At 31.9% G+C, this 26125-nt stretch overlaps 4 protein-coding genes across 7 annotated transcripts; 3 read left to right on the top strand and 1 right to left on the bottom strand.

The window, feature by feature from the left end:
• The first annotated feature begins 10103 nt into the window (after window positions 1-10103).
• Window positions 10104-23976, top strand: LOC116766501 (TWiK family of potassium channels protein 9-like). 4 transcript variants are annotated; one of them, XM_061522865.1, is made up of 9 exons: window positions 10104-10182; window positions 10260-10400; window positions 11701-11942; window positions 16566-16739; window positions 17537-17660; window positions 17863-18021; window positions 18592-18792; window positions 18911-19131; window positions 22943-23976. In XM_061522865.1, the coding sequence occupies exons 3-9, from the start codon at window positions 11787-11789 to the stop codon at window positions 23105-23107; spliced, it is 1200 nt and encodes a 399-aa protein (XP_061378849.1). In that variant the 5' UTR covers window positions 10104-10182; window positions 10260-10400; window positions 11701-11786; the 3' UTR covers window positions 23108-23976. The 4 variants fall into 4 exon arrangements, with proteins under 4 accessions (XP_061378849.1, XP_061378845.1, XP_061378847.1 ...); XM_061522861.1 differs by having other exon boundaries at window positions 10260-10512; XM_061522863.1 differs by lacking the exons at window positions 10104-10182; window positions 10260-10400 and adding an exon at window positions 10541-10972.
• Window positions 12074-13436, bottom strand: LOC116766498 (cAMP-dependent protein kinase catalytic subunit alpha-like). Its single transcript, XM_032656373.2, has one exon. The coding sequence runs from the start codon at window positions 13331-13333 to the stop codon at window positions 12251-12253; it is 1083 nt and encodes a 360-aa protein (XP_032512264.1). The 5' UTR covers window positions 13334-13436; the 3' UTR covers window positions 12074-12250.
• LOC116766500 (cAMP-dependent protein kinase catalytic subunit alpha-like) lies at window positions 13666-14823 on the top strand. Its single transcript, XM_032656376.2, has one exon. It carries the CDS (start codon window positions 13765-13767, stop codon window positions 14812-14814), a length of 1050 nt encoding a protein of 349 aa, XP_032512267.1. The 5' UTR covers window positions 13666-13764; the 3' UTR covers window positions 14815-14823.
• On the top strand, window positions 15063-16440 carry LOC116766499 (cAMP-dependent protein kinase catalytic subunit alpha-like). Its single transcript, XM_032656374.2, has one exon. The coding sequence runs from the start codon at window positions 15311-15313 to the stop codon at window positions 16379-16381; it is 1071 nt and encodes a 356-aa protein (XP_032512265.1). The 5' UTR covers window positions 15063-15310; the 3' UTR covers window positions 16382-16440.
• Window positions 23977-26125: the final 2149 nt, after the last annotated feature.

The following is a 26125-nucleotide window of genomic DNA, read 5'->3' as shown; positions in this document are numbered from 1 at the left end:
AATAATAGGATGTTAGCGAAAACTATTTGTCATTTAGATAGGGGAAATTAAAATATATTTTTTTTTATTGTGAAGTCCGTAGGAAGGTTTAATTGAATAAATAATATTTTACACAAGTCAAAAACGCACTCACAGTCTCAATGTATTAATCAGCGTAATTCTGGCTTTGAAGATAATATTTTCTGGAGGAGTTAGTACTGTCAAATTTTCATCTAGTTTATTATCGAAAAAACCCAAAAAAATTATGAATGACAAACGATGAAACCGTCGGTGTTTAAGTAAACGACTCAACTTGTACTGAGTCAAGCAATTATTTTTTAGAACGGAATGAGCGCTTTACTTTTAAGATTAAATAAACCAATTTTTTTTATGTTCAGTTAGTCAGTTTAATTCGCCGATTTACTTAGATTCAGTGCTTTCTCTAGACACTTTTACCGATAACAACAACCCAAGCTATAGCCCGAATAAAAAATATTTCATTAAATATATATATATATATATATATTTAAATAAACATAACATACATGTCGGTTAACTTTTCTGTCCTTCATATTCACTTTTTTTAAATACAATATTCATCTGTTAGATTAAAAACTATTGTAAAATCTCAATTATTAATTATTTCAAAACAATACTTTCCCTTTTCTAAAGGAATTACTATGTGATTGAAGATTTCCCATCAAATTGCTTGCAAACAAATAATCGATTATAGTAACAATGTAAACTAGTATATGCAAGTAAAGCAGTAAGTTACCTTAGCGTGTTTTATTATTTAATTTAAAATATCAAAGTCGTATCCAATAAAAAGGTTAACTATATCAAAGATCAGGGCGATATTAATCAGTGTGAAGTTTTTTTCAAGGTTCATATATATATATATACTCGTATATTAAAAATATTCTAATCTTTATAAAAATCATATACTCGTTAAAAATTACGTACGATTTTAAGGTGAGATTAATAATGTTTAAATTAAAATAGACGAAGGAATCATCATCATCATCATCATCAGCCTATCGGAGCCCACTGCGGAGCAAAAAGCCTCTTCGCACATGGAGAAGGAAAGAAATATCAAATTAATATAGAATAGAGATTTTCAGTCACACTTAATTGGTTTATTTCCTCATAATATTGTTTTTAATTTAGTATATTTTCAAAATTAACCGAATCGAGCTGTTTTTAAAATGCAGATGTCGTCGCTGATGAATTATTTAATATCTCCATATTCCATTGAAACAGCGAATCGTAAATCAGATTCTGTTTACTTCAATGTTCACGGAATAATTGTGTCATTTACGTGTTAAATATGTTAATATCGTGATGGCAAAAAAATTATATCGTGCTCTTGTTTATTGCGATCCCATTTGTTTGGATATAAAAGTTATTTAACAAACGCTAGTGCGTGAAAATTTATGTTAGGCACGTTGTTGAATTACAGTTGTGCTTATAGCCTTATCACAAGTTTAGTGTACGGGGCGTCCCTAGTTTTCATTTATATAGCCAAATTGAAAGTATGTGAGAAGATTTTTGAATGAAAAACTACTTTTAATATGTTGTGTGAGCATCCAAATCTGTGGTGGAGGTACTCCGGCGAAAATCGTGTCTCTGTCATACCATATTTGATATGTGCTAACCAGTAATATAGCCTGCATTTAATGTAATAATAGTTATAAATAGCCTCTTAACAAAACCCGTATACATAGTACGTCATATAAACATTAATTACATAAATTTAAACCTTGTCTATTAGTTCATTTTCTCTTATTTTCTGAATATCTGTTTGCCAGTCTACAAAGATCTCCTCCAATTCATCTAATGTACGTACAGTAATTTTGATTGATGGAGTTACAATAGTTGTTAAAAGCTCTAAGTACCTCTGTCTAATTAGAAAAATATTAATAAGATAATTATAAGATAAATAATCGGGTAACCACAATGGCGTCTAAGACTTTCGCGAGTATTCATTTAAATGAAACTAATATATTCGGATTACTAAGTTTTATTTTATTATTATTAAAAATATGCATCCTGCAAATATTGCTATTATAAACAATTTAAACCATTACACATAATTTTGTTCTTACAGAACGCTGTTTTTAATTCACTTAACTGACTGTTTGTCTCCAAGTACTTTTTCTGGTTCATAACATACTGTTATCTTTCAGGACACTGATTGTAACGCTCGGCTAACTATATGTTGTAATTATAGTTGTGAACCTCAGCGACACGTTATGTTGAGTAATTTTTTTTTCTCATTATTATTTTGCATAATGTCTTTTGTCTAACGTCATTGCTAGATCAAGTTGATTTTTATTGTCATTTTTTTATTATTATATTGCGCCTATAATTGTCAAGTTCTTTGTGTGTTATAAAAAAAGATTCATTAGCGAGGAAAATAACCAATATATACTGTGCTGTTAAAGCTGCTCATAAAACGCAATAAAAATATTTATGCACATACATATATATATTTTTTAACATAGAATAATGTTTTTTATGTTGAGATATTTTTCAACTATTTTCTTAGTTATTTAGTCGTAGTTTTGAACGTTTTTTTGTTATTATATTTTAAAAAATTCGTTTTGATATACAAATAAACAAATCGTTATTCAAAGTTTTTTTAATGTAGCTTGTTCGCGTTTTGTTTATAATATTTTTTATCTCATCATCACAGAATTATATACATATGTTTTTTTCTGAACATTGAATAACATTAACTAAGATTGGTTAAAAATGTAAAGGGATGTAGGTGTGTAATGGTTTACCGTGGTAACATCTAATATCACCGCGATTTTTCTGACGTACCTTCCAATATAAATTTTAGGATTGGTTTGAGAAAAAAAAACTTCTAGAGAACATATACTTATGTCGACCAAAAAAGGTAGATTTTTTTAAAAACTGCGAATGTTTCAAGCCTTGGCATATAGTAGCGAACTCCACCTTCAAGTGCTTCTAAGAAAGGCTTTCTTGAGTTTTACAGACAGACGACAGATTATACGACGTTTCGTTTTCCTGTTTCGTTCTGAATCCTCGATTATACAAGTAACCATTGGCACACTGAGGAAGGGCTCGGCTATTAATATTACTGATTTAAAAATTAATAATGTACTAAAATTGTAATCAGACATTAATATAAGAATAAGATTCATCTCATCGTGTTCCTTAAAAAGCCATGTTATTAAAGCCCCTTCCTGGTCGTAAGAACGCTCACTTCGCGTATTAATCAATAACTCATAGCCATGTGTTTATACAAACATATATTTTGTTTGTTTTATAATAATACCACTTTTTGTAGCACTAAATAAGGTTCTATGAATAAAAAATATTTGAGGAAACTGTTTATGCTTAAATTTTTATTCGCGAGGAATATTTATGAGGATAATAAATGAATAAAAGACGAGGTCGAATTATAACGAATAGTCGCAGGTCACACAGGGGTTACGATTCTTTGTTCGTTGTTCGTTCGTTCGTTCGTTCGTTCACGGCACAGGCGGGAGGACGTTTCGTAATAAGGGTGTTGTATTAGATTGTAACTAAAACATTCTACTAGACTGAACAACAGATGATCTTAAGGTTTTTAGAATATTATTAATTTACAACATGAATTTTATCCAATGGAAGATCAAGCTGGAATAATGTATTTTGTTTTTGTTTTCAACTGATTAGTACAGCTTGGAATATCAACGTTTAAGTCAAGACGCGTAAAACGTGACGCCTGTTCACAAGCTTCCTCGGAAAGTTTCATAGAAATGCATTCCTATGACAGTTAAAACAGCATACCTAAATTCACAATACATTTTTCTTGTTATGTCGACTTCTTAAGATATTTCTATCATTACTTTTCATTGTTTTTGAAATAAAGACTATATATAGAACTGTTTATATTATAATTTATAAATGATGTATAAAAAAGCATCAATATTTTTTATCTTTTTAGATGAAATATTCACTAATCTGAGCTGTTTTTTTTTGAATGTGCTCAAAAAAATATAAAAATGTCCAAAATATGAAAGGCGTTTCAAGTTCAATGCGATGTAGCAAACTGGTTGTCAATAAGTCTGACTTAATCATGCCATTTTGCGAACACCATTTATATGAAATCAAATTTGATTTCATATAACTTAAAGATTAACTTTTTGAATAAAAAGTCTAAAGTTTATTGGCTATTAAATTATATTTTTGGTTCGAAGTTACAAAAATATATACAGAACTTAATTCTGTGTTTTTAGTCAAATTTAGTTGGCTATTTATAGATTTGAGTATATTTATAAATATGAACGTTTGGGTGCGCGTGTGTGCGTGCGTGTTTGTGTGTGCGCTTGACTTTTGTTTCTATGCGAGCGTGAGCGCTTGTGTATGTTTGTGCGTACGTGCTTGTTTGTTTGTACGTCCGTTTCACAATACGTCTTAAACAAAACAATATCGATCGACATGATAGTTTCCTTGTAGGTAGCTGAGGTATTTGAATCACAAATACATTGCTTTTAACCCTGGCTTAATCTAGCTCGATAATGTGATAAATATAGGTAGGTATGTTTCTACTAGACCTTGTAATTATTTTCAGTTTAAAGTTTAATTATAGTATATTTTAATATCGTCGTTGTCTTTTATTTCTTAGAGCATATTTATTTTTAAATTAGTTCATCCTAAATTAGTACGTCGACACAAAGTCAGGCGCTAAATGGATGCTAGAGTGTCTTCTATATATAATTACAATATGTCACCGCCTCATTGTTTGGGACCAATGACTTAAAATCATAAAAAATGTATTTTCGGTTAATTTTGTCGTGTATAAGACATTGATAGTTTTGTCAAAACTTCCATATCGATGAATAAAGTAACTTACGAAAGTTGAGACAAAAACTTTTGCTAAATTAAAAAGTTTATAACCTTTCTCTTTCTACATATTTTTTTAAGCCATGGCAAGATACATTTTTATGCCATGGCTTCATTCGTATTGGAAACGTGAAAAAGATATATTTAATTTATAAATATTCTTAAAAAATAATACTGTCATTAAAATCTAGATACCATTAAATGTGATATCCATTATTTGACATTTAGGTGCTAATTTGAATTGTTCTTTTGTGAGGTAAATCATTTAAAATTCACTAACCCATCTTGACTGACATTGAGAGGTGAAATGACAGGTCGAGGTGAGAAACTTATATCGGATTGCCGTATTACCGAGCGACAGAGAAATAACTATAATAACATGTAAAATAAAACACTCGCATAAAAACCGGTTAATTTAAAATATAATTAATTTTATGAAATAAAACAATTTTATGCTTAACAATTGTTCATCAAAGTGTGAGATTACCTCTGCGCTGTATATTTTAAGTAATTACGAAATAACTATGATTAATTCGGATGAAAATGCAAAAATTTTTGTATCTAACACATATTTGGCATCGTGACGAAGTTGTCGGCAGCGTATAACAGCTCATTAGGTTTGATGGCGCTCTTAGGTATGGAGTGATGATATCGAGGGCTGTATTCCGTTCTCATAAGTTTTAATCATATTAATGAAGTTACTAGAAACTCGGGACGTGATACATTTACCGCAATAGAATGTGACTTATATATCAATTTATGATATCTATATATATATAAACGTGTATATTTATGTTTAATAAAACAATCAGCTGTAAATTAATGTTGTGTTTTTATTGAACATAAATTTAGTTCGTTGTAATGGTATACTTATGACTGTACTTAGTATCCTTAGACTATAATTAGTCACCATTGTTCTGATCTGTTACGCGCTGGTTTTTAATTTCTCTAAACGTTGTATAATTAAAACTTATTTACTACTAGTTTTTGCCCGAGACTTCGTCCGCGTAAATTTCAGAATTAGTAATATATAGCTTTTACCCGCGACTTCGTCCGCATTGGATAGTTTTTTTGTATAGTAGTATGAAAACACCTGAGATGTACTTTTTGTTCGTATGTTTGAATTGTGCCGAGATGGGATGAGGCCATACTAAGTGTGATTGTCATAGGTTACGTTAATACATTTTAAGAAGAAGATAGGTTACTGCAATACATTTTTATATACGATGTTTTTAGTTTTTCCTTCCTTGGCCAGAAAAGTAATTTTTCCCATGGGAATGCGTTGATTTCCTCCGGTCAAAAGAAACTCATGTCCTTTCTTAAGTCTCAAACTATCTCCTTACCAAATTTCATTTAAATCTGTTCAGTAGTTTAGGCGTTAAAGCGATCGGCCCACCTGAATTTTCCCATGGGAATGCGTCAATTTTCCTTGCTAAGAAGTAGCCTATGTCCTTTCTCGGTTATTAAAATATCTCCATACCAAATTTCGTGTAAATTGTTTCAGTAGTTTAGACGTGGTTGAGTAACAGACATACAGACAGAGAGACAGAGTTACTTTCGCATTTATAATATTAATGTATGGATAGTTCTGTGTATAAGTATAGTATATAATTGAATAATGACGTACGTCACGTTTATGACGTGTCAATTAATTTCCATTAAAATATCCGAGTTTGTTAATCGAGTTATCATTTATAATAGCCGTTGTGGATCCTTTTTTTCTATGTTAGATCGGGTTGAAGATAACGCACTTGAATTTACTACCATGGTTAATACCGGTAAGCCTCAGTAGTGCTTATTCTAAATTCGTTGCTACAAAAATGACTTAATTCCGTCCTTTGTATTAAAGACCATGTAACGTAACAATTATTGTTTCGTAACAACATTAAAAATAATACGTACAATATAATTCGGAGTTGTAAAGAAAATGAATGGTAAATATTTATATAAAATGCTTTAATGGCATCCGGCTGCAGTTTCAAGTTGTCTTATTATTCGACTCATTGGTACGCCCAATTTCTTTCCCGTCTTTAAAATTAAAGATCCTTACGTAATAGGTACCAATTAATTTCGATATGTCGATGAGTTCAGGGTCCTAGGATTGTCAAGCCTAACCTTAGGGTGAATTTGGAAAAAAATTAACTCTTCTGAGTTCTGTACTGTATATACTATTTCGAGCTTTTCTTCTTACAGCCTGCATCCTAAATCGTTTCGATGATCTGCAAATACCTATACCAGGTGTGCCATACAATTCGTTTCAACAACAAAAGCCAAATCCTCATAAGACATTTGGATTCCAAGATACATGATTTCTTGCTTAATCCTAAACGATGGTCAAGAATCGATTCTCAATATTCACCACCTGCAGTGTTGTGAAAACAAAATTATGTTTTTATTGTTGAATATAAAACTTGTTTCAGATACAATTATCTTCGGATATAAAAAGTCCTAACTGGTTTAGACAATGGTTACATTAATTTTCTAGAACGTGTAATATTGCTACACACTTACAGCGCTCAGATGCTCGTCTAGTTTTAATCAACTAAGAAATTGTAACGCTTACATATTTCAATTTAATAATTTGCGGAATTGTTATACAAAAAAAAAAAAACTTTTAATTAGCAAAAAACTTAAATTTTTATTTAATTTTTTTTATATAAACATGTAGTAGGTACGGACAAAAGTAAGACATTGTGAGCCATCCGCCATTTTTTTCATTTTTTTTTTAAGCATGCAATATTATTCAAACCAAGTTTATAAGATTCACATTAATAAGTTTCTTCTTTAACACAACCTCACGAGCTACTGTTACTGTAAGAAAGTAGACAGACAGACATTCATAAGCATATCATTTTAAGAATGCTGGGCAGTGGATGTGTTCACTGTTGCGAAACAATAAAATAGACATAGATAAAGTGTTAACTTTATAAGAGACCTCCAAGGCTTCGTAGCATTTTATCTTACAAACTAAATATATTAAAATATTAATTTTTCCGCGACAGTATGTATTTCTATTACAACATTGAAGGGAATTGAACGGTTCTGGCAACCTGATGGTAATGGTAAGTAATAAGTTGCGAGTGGATGTTGCGGTGGTTGCTTAAGGAATTTTCGAGACGTTATTAAACAAACGGTACGAAAAAAAAATAATTTTTCACTATATATTTACGTAATCATATCCATGCCTTATCTGTGATCCTTATTTTCGTTTTAGGTGACAAAGGTATATTTACGAGGATTTGTACTCAGTCGGACTTTGCACGTTCATATAATAAAAACTTATAATTTATTACTTTGTAAATGTCAGTGTTGCTATTTATATCATCTGTTTGTTGCTCAAATTATAAGGAAAAATGTAATTGTTTTCAAATGATAAATTACGCTTAATTATAATAATGAAGCAAAAATTGCTTGTGTGACCTAATTTATTGTCACGTAAATTATAGATTTACGTGAAACCTTCTTTGATTAAGACTTTTTATTGAGGCGGAAAATGATCAAATGACCTCTTAGTACGGGTGGGACAAGATTGAGTGTCAGACTCCTACTGACTTTAAACCCCCGTACCTTCTCCCGCTCCGAGCCAGGCAGCGTTACATCATTGCGCTTGCATCCGCAACCCTAGCCTGATACGCCACTACGAACCACTACTTACGAAACGTTTGCCAATTGACCTAAATTAATACTGTTTTGTGCGAAGATTTATGAAAGAAAATAAGTTAATGGGGTTTATGTAGCGTTATGATGGAGCACCATAATTTCCTAACTTCCTCTGACTTGATAAGTTTCTATCGACAAACTATAAGAGTGAAAAAACGCATGCAAAACAAATAAGTCGCTATAATCCTTGTCGCCGTATCGGGATAAATGAGTTTAAAAATTTACTTAAATTTTTAGACAAATAAAAAAATGGATTATTTTATAAAATTGTTACGAGTATGTAAATTTTATTATCGATACAATTGTATAAAGATATTGTACTTGCAAGGAGTTTAGATATCTTCTCATAAGAGTATTGAGTGTTAAGGCTGTATGTTATAAATATTAAAATATATTATATATAGAACGGCTCTCTTTATATAATTACTTGTGAGAAAAAACAAGGAAAATAACTTGATTGATTTATGGTAATAAAAAAAAAATATGCTTAGTAAGTATGAGAATGATGTATGGATGTCTCTTGCCCTTTAACACCTTAATTACTTAACGGATTATGATTAAAATTTATATAAATTAACATTAAATTAATATGTGGGCTACAATTTATCTCGGGATTCCGTGTTATTCCAGCATGACACCTGACACAGAATATACAAGTAGCTGATTGGCTACCATATTTGTATATTGTTTTAAAACACTAAACATGTCTCTCTGAGCTTAATGTCAAAGTTGGTGTTCATGTCGCGGGTAAAATTACGTATGACATAAGTTGTGTAATGATGCAATAATTAATAGTTTTAAATTATTGTACTTTTGTTTATAGTTCGTTCAAATTATTCTTCTTTAAATTGTTTTGTATTTAAATATTTTAAAAGTATTAATAATATTAGGTACATATTTCGCTTCAACCATTGATTAACAATATTTTTAACAGCAATGTACTATAGAATAAACAAAGATTTTCTTTTCTCCTATATACCTTTATCCTGGGAAATTGTTAATTGTATGAAAACTTTTTTTATGGAAATCAAACGATAAAGCTCCTGTTATGAAACACAAGCAATATTACTAATTTGTGTTATCCCAGAGACGATCAGGCGTCGCGTGTTTTTAATGGATTTGCCGCAACATCGACCCGGGGTCCCTTTTTAAGTAACTGTGATATAAATTCCCCAGTGTTTCCCTAATTATTGCTAAATAATGATACAACTGTTTCCAAATCTGGCTTTATATTTTTTATGGCGCAATAAAATTGATCTACATAAAAGGTATTTTCTTATAATTTATATATTAGGTGATATAAGTATCTCTCATAAACATTTATTAATAATAATCCTTTAGTATGGTTTTATCATTAAATACTATACTATTAGTATTGTACTGCAATACGCTTATTGCTTATCGTTATTAGAAAAGGTACAAATATCGTTATGAAAGATTTGGCAGAAAGCTAGATACTTATATTCAAATAAAGACCTTAAACGTTTTGGCTTGTTGGTCTAGACTGCAGACAGCTTATTACTAGGCAGGCGCCTGACGTCCGAAGTTATACAACTACAGCGTACTTTACGAGAAATATTTGAAAAAAAACGCGAAATGTAACACAGTTTGAGATTTATTTTAAAAATGATCCATTCAATGGACTGTGTTGTACAAAGCCAAAAGAAATACATAAAACGAACCAAGGTTGTGTGTGAATTACGAATAAAAATTTATTTTTGATATCAAATATCGGTACATGTGAAATTGATTTCTTGTAATAGTTTTCAGTATCTGTAACTGCGGGATCGTTCGTAGACCACTGATCAGTTGTTTGCGGACCGTCACCGCGGCTGGACGTACTCTTGTGTTGTTTAATCCAAACGAGAAAAGGCCGAAACTTCGCGGATCGTGTTTGATTTCGCGTGAAGTTTAATATTATTATTAATTATGTATCGTGATTAGTAAACAGGAATATAAAACACTTCGGGTTCCCGAATATATATATTTTTTATTTTCTGGAAATAATAATTATTGGTACGTCTTAAAATATTTTATAATTAATGTGAGCGTTATTTATAAATTTAATATCAATAGTTTCAAGGTTTAAGTCCTTTCCGTTCAAGTTAGTTTGACAGTTCAACGTCCTGTCCGCGGAATTATTGTTCTTATGTAACTTAACGCATTGCAGACTTTATTTAATTGAAAAAAAAAATTCGGACATTAAAAGTAAATTTTAAACTTTCATATATTTCACATGGTTGATTTTAAAATTTGCAACCACGGAAACATTAAGTTTGTCCGATATGATATTAGGTGGTTTTTAGAATGAAAAACATTTCCGAGGATATTCCCATTGCCTGATATCAGGTAGTTTATAATTTTACAAAAATTTCATTTACATGGGTTAATTGTTCATGTAAATATATGCGTCATTTAAAGGAGAGGCATCCAAGCAGGAACATTGTATAGTGAAATGGTACTCAGTCTTAGAGAAGTAGGCAATATATAATTAGTTAACTTCCCTCGTCAAAGCTCTCGAAATATAATTTCTGTCATATCGGAAATATGAAACGAGGCTGTGAGGGGCAGCTACTTAAATATTAAGTGGTAGACACTTTAGTTGAAAATGTAAGGACATGAGAAGAAATATTTAGTGAGATTAAAAAATGTTTTTTTAATTTGATAAACAGCAAGTTCAGATTTCTATGCCGTGGAATTAATAAGAAGAATATATAATTATATAAGCCTTACTTCGAATATGTAGAGTGTAGACATTCTGTTATATGAAAAACCAACAAAATATAAGGATTTTATCTAATTGAAATCTTTGAAAACACGTCATAAATTTTTTATATAAAAACGATCCAGCGTATTGCCATTCGCTTAGTAGATTCCTATTAAATTTAACTAAAAAAAATATATTTTTTAAACTCCTTCACAAATATTACAACAGAGTTATTTATAAAGAAAACGGGTATATGGATATTTACTTGGTATATTTTTTTTACCTAGATAAGAGGTAATACAAACCAAATTTAACAGACGTTGTTATACGCGAAACAAGTGACAAACAGTTGCAATAAAAATAAACGTTGTTGTAGAGCACAAATGCATGTCGCTTGCAACAGAATACCCTGCTTCCTACTCGATAAAAGCTTTCGACATAGCTATAATTGTAGACTGGAAGCCTTAGCTAACATATTAAGAGACCTAACTTTGCAGAAAATAATGACCAGTTTTAAGGATTATAAAACAGAAATGGAAACCTAGTTCAGTTCAGTTCAGTGGTAGAAGTAGAAGAAGTCAGAATGTGTCAAGGTGTGAAGAGTGTGAATTGGGAAACAGAGACTTTGATGGGGACTCCAGCACGCGTCTCGAAATGGGAGCGTTTCTTCCCAAGAGCCGCTTTATCCCATGTCGGGTTATTTGTAGCTCTGATGCTATACACTGCTGGCGGAGGTTTGGTAAGTTTCGATTATATTAGTTTGAAATAAATTAATGACAAAGCGGCCCGTAATCCGATACCTTAATAATGAGCATTAGAAGTGCTTATAATAAAACAACTAAATAGGCTGTCAATTGTTTCATTGCAGCTTCAAAAATAATCAATATATTAAGAATATGTTTTACTTACAGAGAAGTTTATGAATAATAATAAACGAACATGTACCATTCAACATAATTAATAACTTAAAAGAAACAGTTTTTAATTCCTACTTAAAATAACTTATTGCGTCCTATTGCGGTACATAGTATTACGTAGTTAATATAGCTAAAAGTCAGCAAACTCATCTTCGAACAAACATACAGGGCTCTCCTTCGTCAATTCGTCATCGAAACTATCAAAATAAGTCGTATCGCCAGGAGATCGCACTTTGGGAATAAAAGGAGCTGGTATTCGGTTATTCAAGAGACCATCCCAATCGATCTCTGCAAACCATTTGTGGTTCTTAAAATCTAAAACCCCGTTCTTAAGATTTCCGAGACGCCTGGTAATGTCAACCTGCAGAACGCGCGAGATCAAATCTCTAAGTTCTTGAGAAAAATGATTTGGACATCGATATTTACCGGCAACAATTTTTTCATAAATTCTCATAGGATCGGAAGCGTAAAATGGTGGATGTCCAGCGCTCATTTCAAACAAGAGTATGCCAAGCGACCACCAATCCACAGACATGCCGTATCCTTTGCTCAGGATTATTTCCGGTGCCAGATATTCGGGAGTACCGCACAAGGTCCAAGTTCTTCCGCGTATCAGCTTACAAAAACCGAAATCAGTTATTTTAATGTAACCGGTTCTTTCTATAAGTATATTTTCTGGTTTAAGATCGCGATAAACTAATTCACATGCGTGTAGATATTCGAGAGCTAAAACTACTTGGGCACCATAAAATTTTGACGACCTCTCCTCAAATTTTCCCAATTTTCGTAAATGAGAAAACATTTCACCTCCAGCCACGAATGGTAGAACGTAGTAAAGGTAGACATTATCTTTGAAAAAGTACTTCATATAGACACAGAAAGGAAAATTAAGGCCGCATAGAATTTTCTTCTCATAGTAGCTATGTTCGATCTGCTTTAACTTCACAATTTTTTCCTTTTCCAACATTTTCATAGCGTAGTATCTACCAGTATGTACATGTTTAGTTAAGTATACGACGCCAAATGCTCCGGTCCCCAATACTTTTTGCTTCTCAAAGTCACATAATTTTGCATTGGTCTGAGGTTTTTCGTTCCAAGTATCAATAAAATCTTGTCGCAGCTTACGCAGGTATTGGCCATACTGTTCCTGCCTCACTGTCGAATAACCTCCTAAAGAAGGCATCGCTATAGTTCTTTTGGCATCATCTGCCATATTTATGATTTCAGCCTCGGAAATCAGTTTGAACAAATTATTCAATATAATGTTTCGAATGGCCGTTTTTACCAATATTTATTGCAAAAAGGAGCTGTCAATATTGATTATAACCCTAAAAATATTCTTCTGTTTTTTTTGTCAAAAAGATTTTTTTGTTTATTTTTTTTTATATTTTTAAAAATATTATATGTTTCGTGATAAAAAAAAATATGCAAATTTTGTAAATGATAGTAAATATTTATCGTATTTATATATAGTTTATGAAAATATAGTCTTCATATTATTAAGTTTTAAACGCTTTCAAAAATGTCACGTGTAGGATGATAAATTTGACGTGATCATTTTTATATTTCTGTAACAACAGATATTTTTAGATGTGTTGTTTTATGTATTTGGATGAAGTTTATATAGTATAGAGAAATATATAGATGGCTAAGCAAAATTACACCCAACAGAACCACAGGGACCATAGACGCTATTTGGATATGTTGAAGGCTGATTTTATTAAAAGATATGATGAAAACATTAAATCAAACAGTACACCTAGTGATTTTGACAGTATCAAAGCAATTGGGAACGGCGCCTATGGTGAGGTGTTTTTAGTGAGAAATAAAACCTCTTTTACATATCACGCTATGAAGGTAGTTGAAAAAGAAATAGTGGTAGAGAGGAAACATGTAAAACATTTAAAGTTAGAGAAGAGAATTCTTCAAGGAGTTCAGTTTCCTTTTGTGATATCTTTGGAAGATGCATTCAAGGATAATGTTTATCTGTACTTTGTTCTGCCGTACGTAGCTGGGGGAGAGTTGTTCACTTACATCCAGAAGTATGGAAGTCTTTCGGATCATTTGTCAAAATTTTATGCGTCTCAAGTCACTTTAGGTTTAGAATATTTACACCATTGTGGAATCGTTCACAGAGACATTAAGCCTGAAAATATATTAGTTGACATTAACGGTTACTTGAAACTTTGTGATTTTGGTTTCTGTAAAATTATTAAGAAAAAGACATGGACTCTCTGTGGAACTCCTGAATATCTAGCTCCAGAAGTGATAATGTCGCGGGGATACACATTTTCCGTTGACTGGTGGGCGCTAGGTGTTCTCATTTTTGAAATGGGTGCCGGGTATCCACCGTTTTACGCAAGTGATCCCAGTAAGCTTTACGAAAAGATTTTAGATGGTGTGTACAAATGTCCAGATACGTTATACCCCGATTGTAAAAATTTAATAAAATTGTTATTGCAAGTAGACCCAACTAAACGTTTGGGATCACTGAATAGTGGTGTTTACGATATAAAACGACATCCTTGGTTCAATGATATATCTTGGCAGTCAGTTCTGCATCAGAGGGTTCAGGCTCCATTTGTACCTATAGCACCTTCTCCTGGCGACACTAGCAATTTTCCTGACATAGAACAAATAAAACTTAAAAAAGGTTCAAAATGTTATTACGAACAAGAATTTCAGGATTTCTAGCTATAAAAAAAACAAGTAATTAATTAAATTATTATAATTAAATATACTTTGTTTTAGTATAATATTAATTATTTATTATTTCCTAAAATGTTATTACTTATAGAAATAATTTAAATTCTCAAATAAAGAAAATTTGAAACTTTAACGATGTTTCAGTAAGCTAACAAATTGGTGGTTATGGGTTTTTTTATTTATTTTTATTTATTTTTATTTATATTATATTAGCTATAAAACATTCCAAGGCGGTACATGAGATGCAAAAAAATAAACTGAAAATTTAAAAGCTGTAACATTGAAGTCTATCATGAATGTCAAAACGGGACAAACAGCTGTCAATATCGTAAACAGAAATTTGTGACAATCAGTACATATGAATCCTAAACATTTAGTGTATATTGGCCAATAAATCAAAGAATAGAATAGAATAGCGTATATTATTATGATTGATTTATTCTATGAAAGCAGAAAATTAATAAATATCATACATTGAACTGAAATGATATTTGATAGGAAGGAACAAAAACAAGTCTCATATTCATACGAACAACAGCTGAATCACAAACGTTATTTGGATGAATTGAAACAAGAATTCTTGCGATTGTACAACACCTCTTCAAAGTATGAAAAGAGCGTAGATGATTATGATGTCGTCAAAATCTTAGGGGTTGGATCGTTTGGTACTGTTTTTCTCGTACGTGATAAATCAACTCTACATTATAGTGCCATGAAAGCATTCGATAAAACTCAAGTAGTTAAGAAGAAAAACGTCAAACAAGTTATCCTAGAGAGGAAGATACTGCAGAGTATAACATTCCCCTTTTTAATATCACTTGTTTGTTCATGTAAAGACAATTTATATCTCTATTTACTGTTACCATTTGAAGCTGGTGGTGAATTGTTCACGTTAATCAAACGTATGGGAAATCTGTCGGAACCGCTGGCACAATTTTATGCAGCTCAAATAGTGTTGGCCCTGGAATACCTTCATCATTGCTGTATTATACACAGGGACGTCAAACCAGAGAATATACTTATAAACGAATCCGGTTACATTAAACTTGCTGATTTTGGTTTTTGTAAAGTGATAAAGAGCAGGACTTGGACGATATGCGGCACTCCAGAGTATATAGCGCCGGAAATTATATTATCCAAAGGTTATACGTACTCCGTTGATTGGTGGTCCTTGGGAATACTGATATTCGAAATGAGTGCGGGATACCCTCCCTTTTATCATTCAGATACAATGAAGCTTTATGAGAAAATTCTTAGCGGGGTCTTCAAGACCCCAGATTACGTCACGCCACAATGCAAAACTTTAATGAAACATCTTTTGGACACCGACCCCAGTAAACGATATGGTTCCCTCAAAGCTGGCGTCTACGATATTAAGAGTCACGTCTGGTTTGAAGACACCAATTGGCATTTGATTTTGCATCAAAAAATGTATCCACCATTCATACCCGTCCTTAAAAATCACGGCGATACGTCAAACTTTCGAGAACTGAGTGATATTAAACTGAAAAAAATATCATCGTGTCTATTTCAAAAGGAATTTGAAAATTTTTAGTTATACAAATATTAATATTTATTGTAAAAATCATTTTAATCCATAATTATATAAATAAATATTACATTATTTATATGAATTTATTTCATTGTAGTCAACAAAAGTATATTCTGTAAATGTTTTGAAATATTCTGATACACTTTATTTATGAATAATTTTAACGTTTATTTTACATGTATTTTAGGTTTTCCGTGCTCTTGAATATCCAGCGGAGATGGCAAAGCAAGAATATCTTAGAGATCGACTTTTGACGGAAAGATGGAACCTTATCAAAATAGTCGCCGATTATTATATAAACGGGACAGCAGAAGTTAGTTTAGAAAAAGTCATCAGTGATCATTTGGCTGTTTACGAAAAGGTAAAAAAAAAATATTCACTACAAATATAAAATAACTCTAAATAGTGGAAGAATCGAAACACATGGACTTGATTTTCAAACTAATTAACGTGTAGACCAGACTACAATACTTCATAAAATAGTAATGTACTTAACAAATTAGTTGACAAGAGAAATAATTTCGATTGACTTAAAGAGAAAGAGACGGAATAACATAATCTATGAAAGATTCTTATAAAAATAATTGTAGTAAATCTTTTAATTTGTTATCATGATGTAATGTATTTGAGATATGTTACTGTTCTCATCATCTCATAACAGATGTTAATGCGTTTACTGTCTTGATTAAACTATTGTTATAACATTAATATATTTCCATTTCAACGTTAGCTGTGACTAAATAATTTTATGTATGAAATGCGAATGTATCTCTCGGGTAAAATCGCAGAAGTTGAACTGAAGCTGAAGTAAAAAAAAATTATAATTTTATAAACTTTTTAACAAATATGACGTGTGTTACGCGAGAAAGCGGATATTAGCGCTATTAACTTGGAAGTATTTTTATATGATAGAGGAGTTTCTCGTGATCAAGTTAATATTTCCTGTTAAAAAATATTGTTTATATTTCAAACATCTTGGACGGTGATAAAAAATTTATATACATTAATAACAAAATCGTCTTTCTGTTTATTTACGTTAGAATTTAACTGATGTTAGGACGAATCTGAATTAATTTAACGTGAATGAAAACGGGCTGGGAAAACATTGAAAAACATGTGTACGTGTTAGAAGTTTAATGATTTTCAATAATATTTTAGGTTCTGGAAGACGCTTCTGGAAATGGTTTAGCTTTAGACATAGAGAATAATTTCCCACCGCTCGAAGAAAAGTGGAGTGTATTGCAGGCTGTGTTCTTTTCGTCCACAGTGCTCACTACAATAGGTGTGTAAGACCATGTAAGCATAACAGACAATGTATAATATATACATTTGAAAACAAAAAATAATATATATATTGTTTTCTTATTAAAAATAAAATAATATATAAGTATATATCTTCAATAATGTGAATTATTTTTGTAATAAACCTTCTAACCATGAGTTACACACATATATAAAGTGCTGTAATGTTTGTTTTGTTATAGGATACGGCAACATAGTGCCGGAGACGTTTTGGGGGAGATTATTTTGCATCGCATACGCACTTATAGGTATTCCCCTAACACTGACAGTGATAGCTGATTTGGGAAGAGTGTTCGCTACAGTTGTGTCAGTTGTAGCAAAACAATTACCAACAATGCCGAGTAAGTCTCTCTTATATTTATGCGTGGTCTGCGATCACGTGCGTCATCTATAAATCTTCCGACTGCGATCTGAAAACTCCTCACACACTCTCACAATATATATTTAATATAAAGTTTTCAACAAACATAATTTGCTTTATATTTTTATTTCATTGGAACGTATTGTAGGAAGAGTAAAAATTATAGGCTGCCCTTGTTCTAAAATATGTAAGTACATACTTGTGCCAAGTCAAAACTAGGTCAGAAACCAAATAAATACAATCCTGATCTCCATATTCTTAACGACTTGGAAATCACGTCTTTGTTTATGATTTTAAAAGTATTCGAGATTTTATATGTAAATTATTTTTCATTAAATTGTTAAACGAAACCAAAGGTCAACTATATTCGATATATCAATATAGATTTATACCGATTAATATCTTTGTAATTAAATACATACATGCATATATATCTATTTGCTGCTCAAGTATAAGAAGCAACGCATACTTTTTTCGTTAAAAAGTTATATTGTCATAATTCCTGATTATATTTTGTTTTATAATTTTATATGAAGTTCTCCCGTCATAGAATGGTGCACTCGACTATCGGAGGCCAATCCGGCCGGACAGAGGTCCTTGTATGCTCTGTGGGCGGTATGTTTCCTATTCGTTTACCTCTCGGCTGGAGCGGGCTTGTTTAAAATGTGGGAGGATGACTGGACGTTCTATGATGGGTTTTATTTCTGCTTTATTACAATGACGACCATCGGTTTCGGTGACCTAGTTCCAAGTAAGTTATACCACTTAGCAACTACTAAACACACAAAGACATCCGTTTGTTTGGGTGTAGTTGAAATCGTGTTATATTTTAAGTTAGAAGCTAAGCATTAAATGTGAAAATATTTTAGAGAGACCCAAATATATGTTGCTGTGTACACTGTACATACTTATTGGTTTGGCGCTGACGTCTACTATTATCGAACTTGTGAGGCGACAGTATGCTAGGTCTTGGCAACAACTGCGAGCTCTCTCCGGACCGTTCGCAGACACATTGAGAAGACTCGGCGACGCCGGTAGGGGTGTCGACGTGTCCGCCTTACATAACGACCTGAGAAAAGTTCTTACCATTGTAAGTAGCCTTCCCGTTTAAAACAAGGATCGTGTTTAAGCCTTGACCTAAAACAAGAATTTAGCCAAGTAATTTACCCATGTTGGATTAGTTTCCGCATGGCGTAAAACTTTTATGTTAAAGCTATAAAGCCTGTGTACTATTTGTTTTATAACACAATGTCGGTTAGATGTTCGGACACAATGAACGAAGTACCACATAAAACCTAAACCAGACCTTGGTATAATTGAAATGATAGTTTAGATTGAGGACCTTGTGTAACACGTCTGGAGTGTTCGCTAATGAAATTCCAATTGGTGTTGATACACGAGTGCTGTCGAGTTCAAACGGCACGTGATTGATTACTAGCAGACAGATGAACATTTTCATCTTAGAGAGACGCCGAGTATGAGATTATTGTCAGACGTTTGTACTATGAAATAAATGTTTGAAATCTCGATTGATTGATCTGCGTACTCTCCAAGACTATAAAACTGTATGCTATCGTAAGATTATGCTTTTTAAAGTAGAGCGTATTATAAATATATTAAAGTATTATTCAATAGTCCCATAGCATGGTGTAAATATAGATTTGATTATTAAATGATTTTAGTTTTGAATACCGCTTGCATTAGAAAGAAATGAGGTCGGCTAACGCTTCGCCATCCCAATAGCCACCCTTTTAGTTTTAGTGTCCTATAAAGTTTCTAATAGCGCTGTAATTTGTTAAACAATACAGCTGATCTATTTTTATCAAACGGCGATAGGATTCATCAATAAATGTGAATCTGCGGTGAGAAATGCTTTCAGTGCGGTTGTAAATTCTTGACATACAAAACATTCTGCTTTGGACCGAGGCGTCTTAAATATTTGATTATTTGTTAAAGTATTTTCATTTTAATATTTAGATTAAAAATCGCTTCAAGTATAAATTAAGATAAAAATTAATTCTGATAAAAGTTCCTTACTTCTGGTGACATATTTTCTTATTAATTTAATGCGGCTTCTCGTTGTCTTATTTTTTAAAAACCCTTCAAGTTTCACATCATATCAAAGGAGACAGTGTCAGTTTTTCCTAAGTTTATTTTGCTGCTAATATCAACGAATATTTACGAATGATAACCTGTCAACTCCTCGTATATAGCCTGCCGACGCACACTTGTGGGCAGAGTACGTGATGTTTAGTCCAGGCTTTCATCGTCACGCTACGTACGGATTATTAACGGACTTAAATGGATATAATATTTTTCCGGATTATGCTACGCGTATTTTATTGTTTTTAAAATCTACATACTCCCGACGTTTCGGTTACTTTGCAGCAACCGTGATCACGGTATGTAGTTTTTATAATAATAAAATACGCGTAGCATAATCCGAAAACTATTAGTTTTATTTAATTGAATACTCGCAAAAGTCTTAGATCTCATTATTAAAAGACTTCATTCATAAATCTTTGTACGTCATAATATTAAGTCCTGAAAGGGAAACGGGCAATTAAATGTATGTGCTGTGATGATGTAAACTTTAACCAATCATACGGGACGGGTATGACACGTACCAGAGTTCTTCCGGATACGTGAGTCGAAGGTTTTATTTCTAACTAGCTGTTACTCGCGAATACGTCTGCGTTAAAAAAAAAAGCATTGGAAATCCTTTAAGCGCCGCATGTGCCCCGGCTCCCGCTCGCGAGTAATTACGCTTAATTTCGGGATCGGGATAAAAAGTGGCCTAATTTAATTTGCCAATTAAAGTCCTGCCATTACAGAGACTAGCCGGAACAAACAGACAGACAGACAGATGAAAATAAAAAAAAAGTTACTTTACGCTGATATTAATATTACAAACAGGCGCTCCAATATTATTTATATGTATAGATGACATCGTCAAATCTACATTCTTTTATGTTTACATATCAATTCAGATTCATTATACACTTTACGAGACATAAAATGGAGTTATGCTACACCATAGCGATTGTTACGGTCGTACGGTTCACTGTACACTGGACGTATTAGTGATGCCTAATTGTTATATAACGATCGATGCGGAGTACATAAGTAGGTATATAGTAAATATTATGTTCAGACAAAGAGATTTTAAGACTATATAGCATATTGACTAAGTAAGCACCAAGTATAAACTTGAAAATACTTTGGATGAGACTGCTAGAAGCATTTTTTTCGAGAACATACTATTTTACAAAGTTACATCATCCAGACTGATCCAAGAGATAAATACAGTGATCACTCATTTCGTTTAGTATAACTTTCTGAACTATTTAGCTGTTGAATTATATATATTTATTGCATTTGAAGTATCTCTTAGTTTACAACCGAATGACTATTCTTTAAAAAGTATTAACATAGTTATTGTTATGATGAGGCAATAATGATTGTTATAATAATCAGATATATTTAAATGAAGGAAGTAAGAAGTACATTTGGTTTCATATACCTTTTAAAGCATTTAATTTTGAATAAATATGATTTAAAACGGAATATAATTTCTAATCAATGAATATTTTCAATACAATATGTAACAGGATGCTTCTTGCTAGTATAATAAAAATAATTTCCTCGATAACGTTGGAGCTCTCTTATAAGGATGGTAAAATAATTGCATATGACTTTATCTATCAAGTAAAATTATTATAACATTACAAAAATCAATCCATGTATTGTTTTTACAATATCCGTTTCTTATATCTCAGAATAGAAAATAGGAATAACTAGAAAATGCAAGACTTACAATTTATATATTTTATTTTAAGAAATATATATCTTTGAGGACTGTTTCTTAACGACATCCTGGTGAAATATATATATATATATATATCCCAGAGGATATTGGTGCGTCGTTCTCCAGACCAGACATATTTATGTATTCGCGAATTTTAAAGCGCGTTGTGATGATAGAGCTTACGGTTCCTTGGGAAAGCAACATCCCCAAAGACCATACCATCAAAGTAAATAAATATCACGAGCTCACTAACGAACTCACTAGAAATAGGTTTTTCGTGGATTTATACGTGGTAGAAATGGGAGCGAGAAGTATAACGGCAAAATCTCTCTACAACTTACTAAAAGACTTGGGCCTCTCCAGAACTAATATTAATTCATTCTTGGAACGTACTTCGAAGGCAGCCCTAGTAGGTTCTTTTCAAATTTAGTTCGGTAGAGAGAGGAGCTTGGACGGTAGAGGTGAGCGTTTAACGCTCGTTAGATAAGGGCACCTTAAACCTACACCTGGGTCGCAAGTCCCGGGCACTGTTGAAGCTCCTCTCCCTGCAACGCGATGGACCCGGCACCCGCACGGTGAATCCATTGAATGCTAAGAGGTTTCGTCTTATATATATGTTACAAAGAACCATTTAATAAGGCAATTAATGTATTAGAATAGCTTAATGTATTAATAAAAAACACTCGATATATATTTAAGAAGTAAATATATTCATTCGTGTGAGTACAGAGCCTAATCACGTGAGTAAGGCTGGCATAATATTGATGTGCGGATCCGAGTGCGTCATTGACATAAGGCAATGGGAGGTTTAATGGGAGGGGTTGAAGACTTTATGGTCTGAGACGATGTACCATAAACACGAATGACATTTACATTTGTGTGACCAAATGAAGTAATCACGCTTATCATAAACGAAAATGATTGTAATCATTATAACTGCGGATAAAATCATTGATTCTTTTAAAAATCAGTATTAGGTATGTCTGAAAATACAGAGAAGCAAGAAGTGGCGTAAATCAATAAATATATATGTATAAATATCAATCAGCGTGTAAACTTTGCTTTGAAATATTCATATAAGTTATATTTCCAGGTGACGATGCCGAAACTCGGTAGCGCTAGGGACTCGCTCGGCGAGAAGAGGCAATTGGAATTTGAAGCAGCCGTCGAGGCTGTGATCAGGGAGATAACCAGCCCAGTGTCGAGTCAACCGAAGCCTCCAGTTGTCCAGATTGTGATATATGAATCATCAGTTTAACTTGGACTGAATGACGCTTTATATTATAGACAGTTTTAATGCCCCAACTAAAACGATGCTTAAGCCTATGATTTGTGTTCTAAGGTTAAACACGTTCTCATTTATAAGCACTTGCTCAGCTCAAGCTCAGCTACATCTTCATATAACAATCAGCTAAGACTCTTACACCCAGAAACTATGCATCAATATACTCTTAGTTAATTTTTACTGTTCTCTATATATAGTCGGATAAAAACGTTTATTGTTACTGTCACCATTAAACTCAATGATGCAATTATAAATACTCGGCTTCCAATATCAAAAACGTTTCCCAAGCTAATATATTGCGATTGCAATAATAATAGATTTTTGCACTCCAGATTTACCTCTCGAACACTAATAATATATCGCTGAATGTTTCTAAAAAAAAACATTTTAAATACAAGCTTGATATAGATGTACTACAACTATAAGATAAAGTTACTCTAAGCTGGAACAAGATCACGTAAAATACTCTTATTTTAAGAGTGTTGATTGTGTTCTAACGAAAGCACTATTTTCCTTTGATTTCCAACAAATATCTTTTCCATTTCTTATCGAGAGTACGTCAGTATCTATAATTTTATCAGTATTCTCGTGACAATTTGACATTTAGTTTCCGTCTGAAGGTCGATGTGACAAGGGTCCTATAAAACTAATTACGTGTCACGCTGAAGAAACATCTTGTACCACGTTGACATACATATAAATTATATTTATGACCTTTATTAACTTTATAATATTTATATATATATATATATATATTTATATAAATATCTGTTTAATTACTTGAAAATATATTGTGTATGTTTAAGGCACTAACGGATAAGTTATCTTTTTTTCTATATAAAAGACATCATTTATTTTTGATAGGTTTTATAACTTTATCGGTTTTTTTTATGACTAAATATTTTGTATCGCATATGTATTAAATCAAAGAACACGTTGAATATTCAAAAGTATACTAATAACGACAGTTACTATATTGTTCCTTATAATAAATTGTTACATTTCATTTAGGTCTCCTATTTAAGTCGAATACTTTATTAGAATCGTTAATTTTTATATTTAATAAAACGTCTGATATCTAAAGTGTTATAAATGCCTTTTTTTATTAATTAAAATTTAGCATCTCCTCTCATTTGTTATAAAATAAGGTTGTGCGGTAATTGTGTCTTATTAATAATTACCATTATATATATATTTGTGTAACGGACAATAGTTTTACTTGTTTGATGAAACAAAACGTTTTTTGCTTCGATAATGTACTTAGAGCATTCTGAAGTCAATAGATCGAAACTCGGTTATTTGACGGTATGCGGTCGACCACGTTCGTATTTCGTCTTTCTATTTTATAGTGCAATAAAATATATCCCAATGTTTGTGTAATATGTATAATTTATAGTGTAAACACAGTGCCGTGTCGGTTCGATGCGTTTAAGTGTCGGGAACCGATATACTAAGAATATTAATAATAGATACTTAAACACATTGCATCTAAACTGGGCTTTGTGATATATTAATAACGTTTGAAGCTATGTTAAAATCTTTGTGATGTGCAGAATACATTTGTTAAGATTGATTATTGTTTGATTCTCTTTTCATTTAGTGTGTAGCAGTTTTTTTTTATAGCGACCATTAGTTTGTGTTTCTAAACGGAGTTAAATAAATATCCAGTAACTGTTTCTAGACGTTTCTTTACAGCGGCTGTATTTCATGTTTATTTTCGAATTCATGAAGCATTTTTAACTGTTATATATACACGTTTATTTGCTGTATTTTCTGTAACGGTCGTTTAAAAAGTACGTGTTTCCGTGTAATAAGTAAGGAAAATTTTGTATGGTGGCAGGAGAAGTCGAAGGAAAATCATGTTTGTTTATTACAATGAATTATTATAATAGATATACGTAAATTTTATTATGATGCATTTTGATTCATTATAGATGTTTGTTTTCTAAGAACAGAAGCCACGCGAGGTCGGTTCCGACAACTCATGATAATATGTAGTAGAACTATTATTAACATATATAAAGTTGGAGGAAGTGAAGCAAATATCTTGCAACTAAACTAATACTAATTCTTACAAAGTCTCCGTCCGCATGAACTTCAGAATTGGTGTCAGAGAGGAATTTATAAAGTGGGTAAAACAGTAATCAACTGGAAGTGACAACTATAGTCTGTCACGTGACAACTATAGTCTGTCACGCGACAGCAAACGAAATATAATTCTCGTGCATGTTTTCACAGGAAGTGCATGGAATTCCGCGAACAATTATAACCTATATCCTATTTTGATGTCTGACCTACATTACTCTAAAAGTTTCATTCAAATCTATTCAGCAGTATTTACGTGAATGAGTGACAAACATACAAACATTCATACAAACTCTCCCATATATATTATCAGTGGGATTGACATTACGCTTAGAATTTCTAAACTTTATTGAAGTAAAGCAGAAATAATTTAACGCTGAAAATTATTCTCATGTGCGTTACCTCTACCGTTGAGAAATATATCTTCTTAAAACTCAATACAGAGGAGAGTTTAATGTACTTATCTTAAAGATGGCCCAATCCAATAAAAATAAACTTATACATAATTTTTTTACGAGTTCATAAAAATAACATTTAGCTAATCAGTCTTTATTTAATATAAAAAACATAATTTCTGCCCTTCTAGTTGTCGTAGAGAAAACAAATACATCCAAATCAATATAATTGTTTATTTTTTAATATATTATTAAAATCTACATTAACGTCGATATCTTGACATATAAAAAAATATGGCAACACTGACGTATTATATCCTTTTACTAAAAACTTTCATCCTTCGATAAGTTCCATTTATTTTTTAAATATCTTAGTATTGACTGTATTTTTTAAATGTTTACTCACGTTACAAACAGCTGTAAAAGGCAGGTGTGGAAACATCAAAGACGTTTAGTGCACTTCAATATAAACACAAAATGAAATGTTTACAAAAATACGTAACAGATGAAG

The sequence above is a fragment of the Danaus plexippus genome, chromosome 15 (genome assembly GCF_018135715.1).
Source record: "Danaus plexippus chromosome 15, MEX_DaPlex, whole genome shotgun sequence".
NCBI lineage: Eukaryota > Metazoa > Arthropoda > Insecta > Lepidoptera > Nymphalidae > Danaus > Danaus plexippus.
Note: the sequence above shows the minus strand (reverse complement) of the source record. Positions and strands in the feature narration are given on the sequence as shown.

Excerpts from the sequence above, each read along its gene's own strand:
- LOC116766501 (XM_061522865.1), top strand. The coding sequence starts at position 11,787 with ATGTGTCAAGGTGTGAAGAGTGTGAATTGGGAAACAGAGACTTTGATG. Across the intron at positions 18,022-18,591 it reads ACAATTACCAACAATGCCGA|AATGGTGCACTCGACTATCG; the intron begins GTAAGTCTCTCT and ends CTCCCGTCATAG. Across the intron at positions 19,132-22,942 it reads TGAGAAAAGTTCTTACCATT|GTGACGATGCCGAAACTCGG; the intron begins GTAAGTAGCCTT and ends TTATATTTCCAG.
- LOC116766499 (XM_032656374.2), top strand. The coding sequence starts at position 15,311 with ATGATATTTGATAGGAAGGAACAAAAACAAGTCTCATATTCATACGAA.
- LOC116766498 (XM_032656373.2), bottom strand. The coding sequence starts at position 13,333 with ATGGCAGATGATGCCAAAAGAACTATAGCGATGCCTTCTTTAGGAGGT.
- LOC116766500 (XM_032656376.2), top strand. The coding sequence starts at position 13,765 with ATGGCTAAGCAAAATTACACCCAACAGAACCACAGGGACCATAGACGC.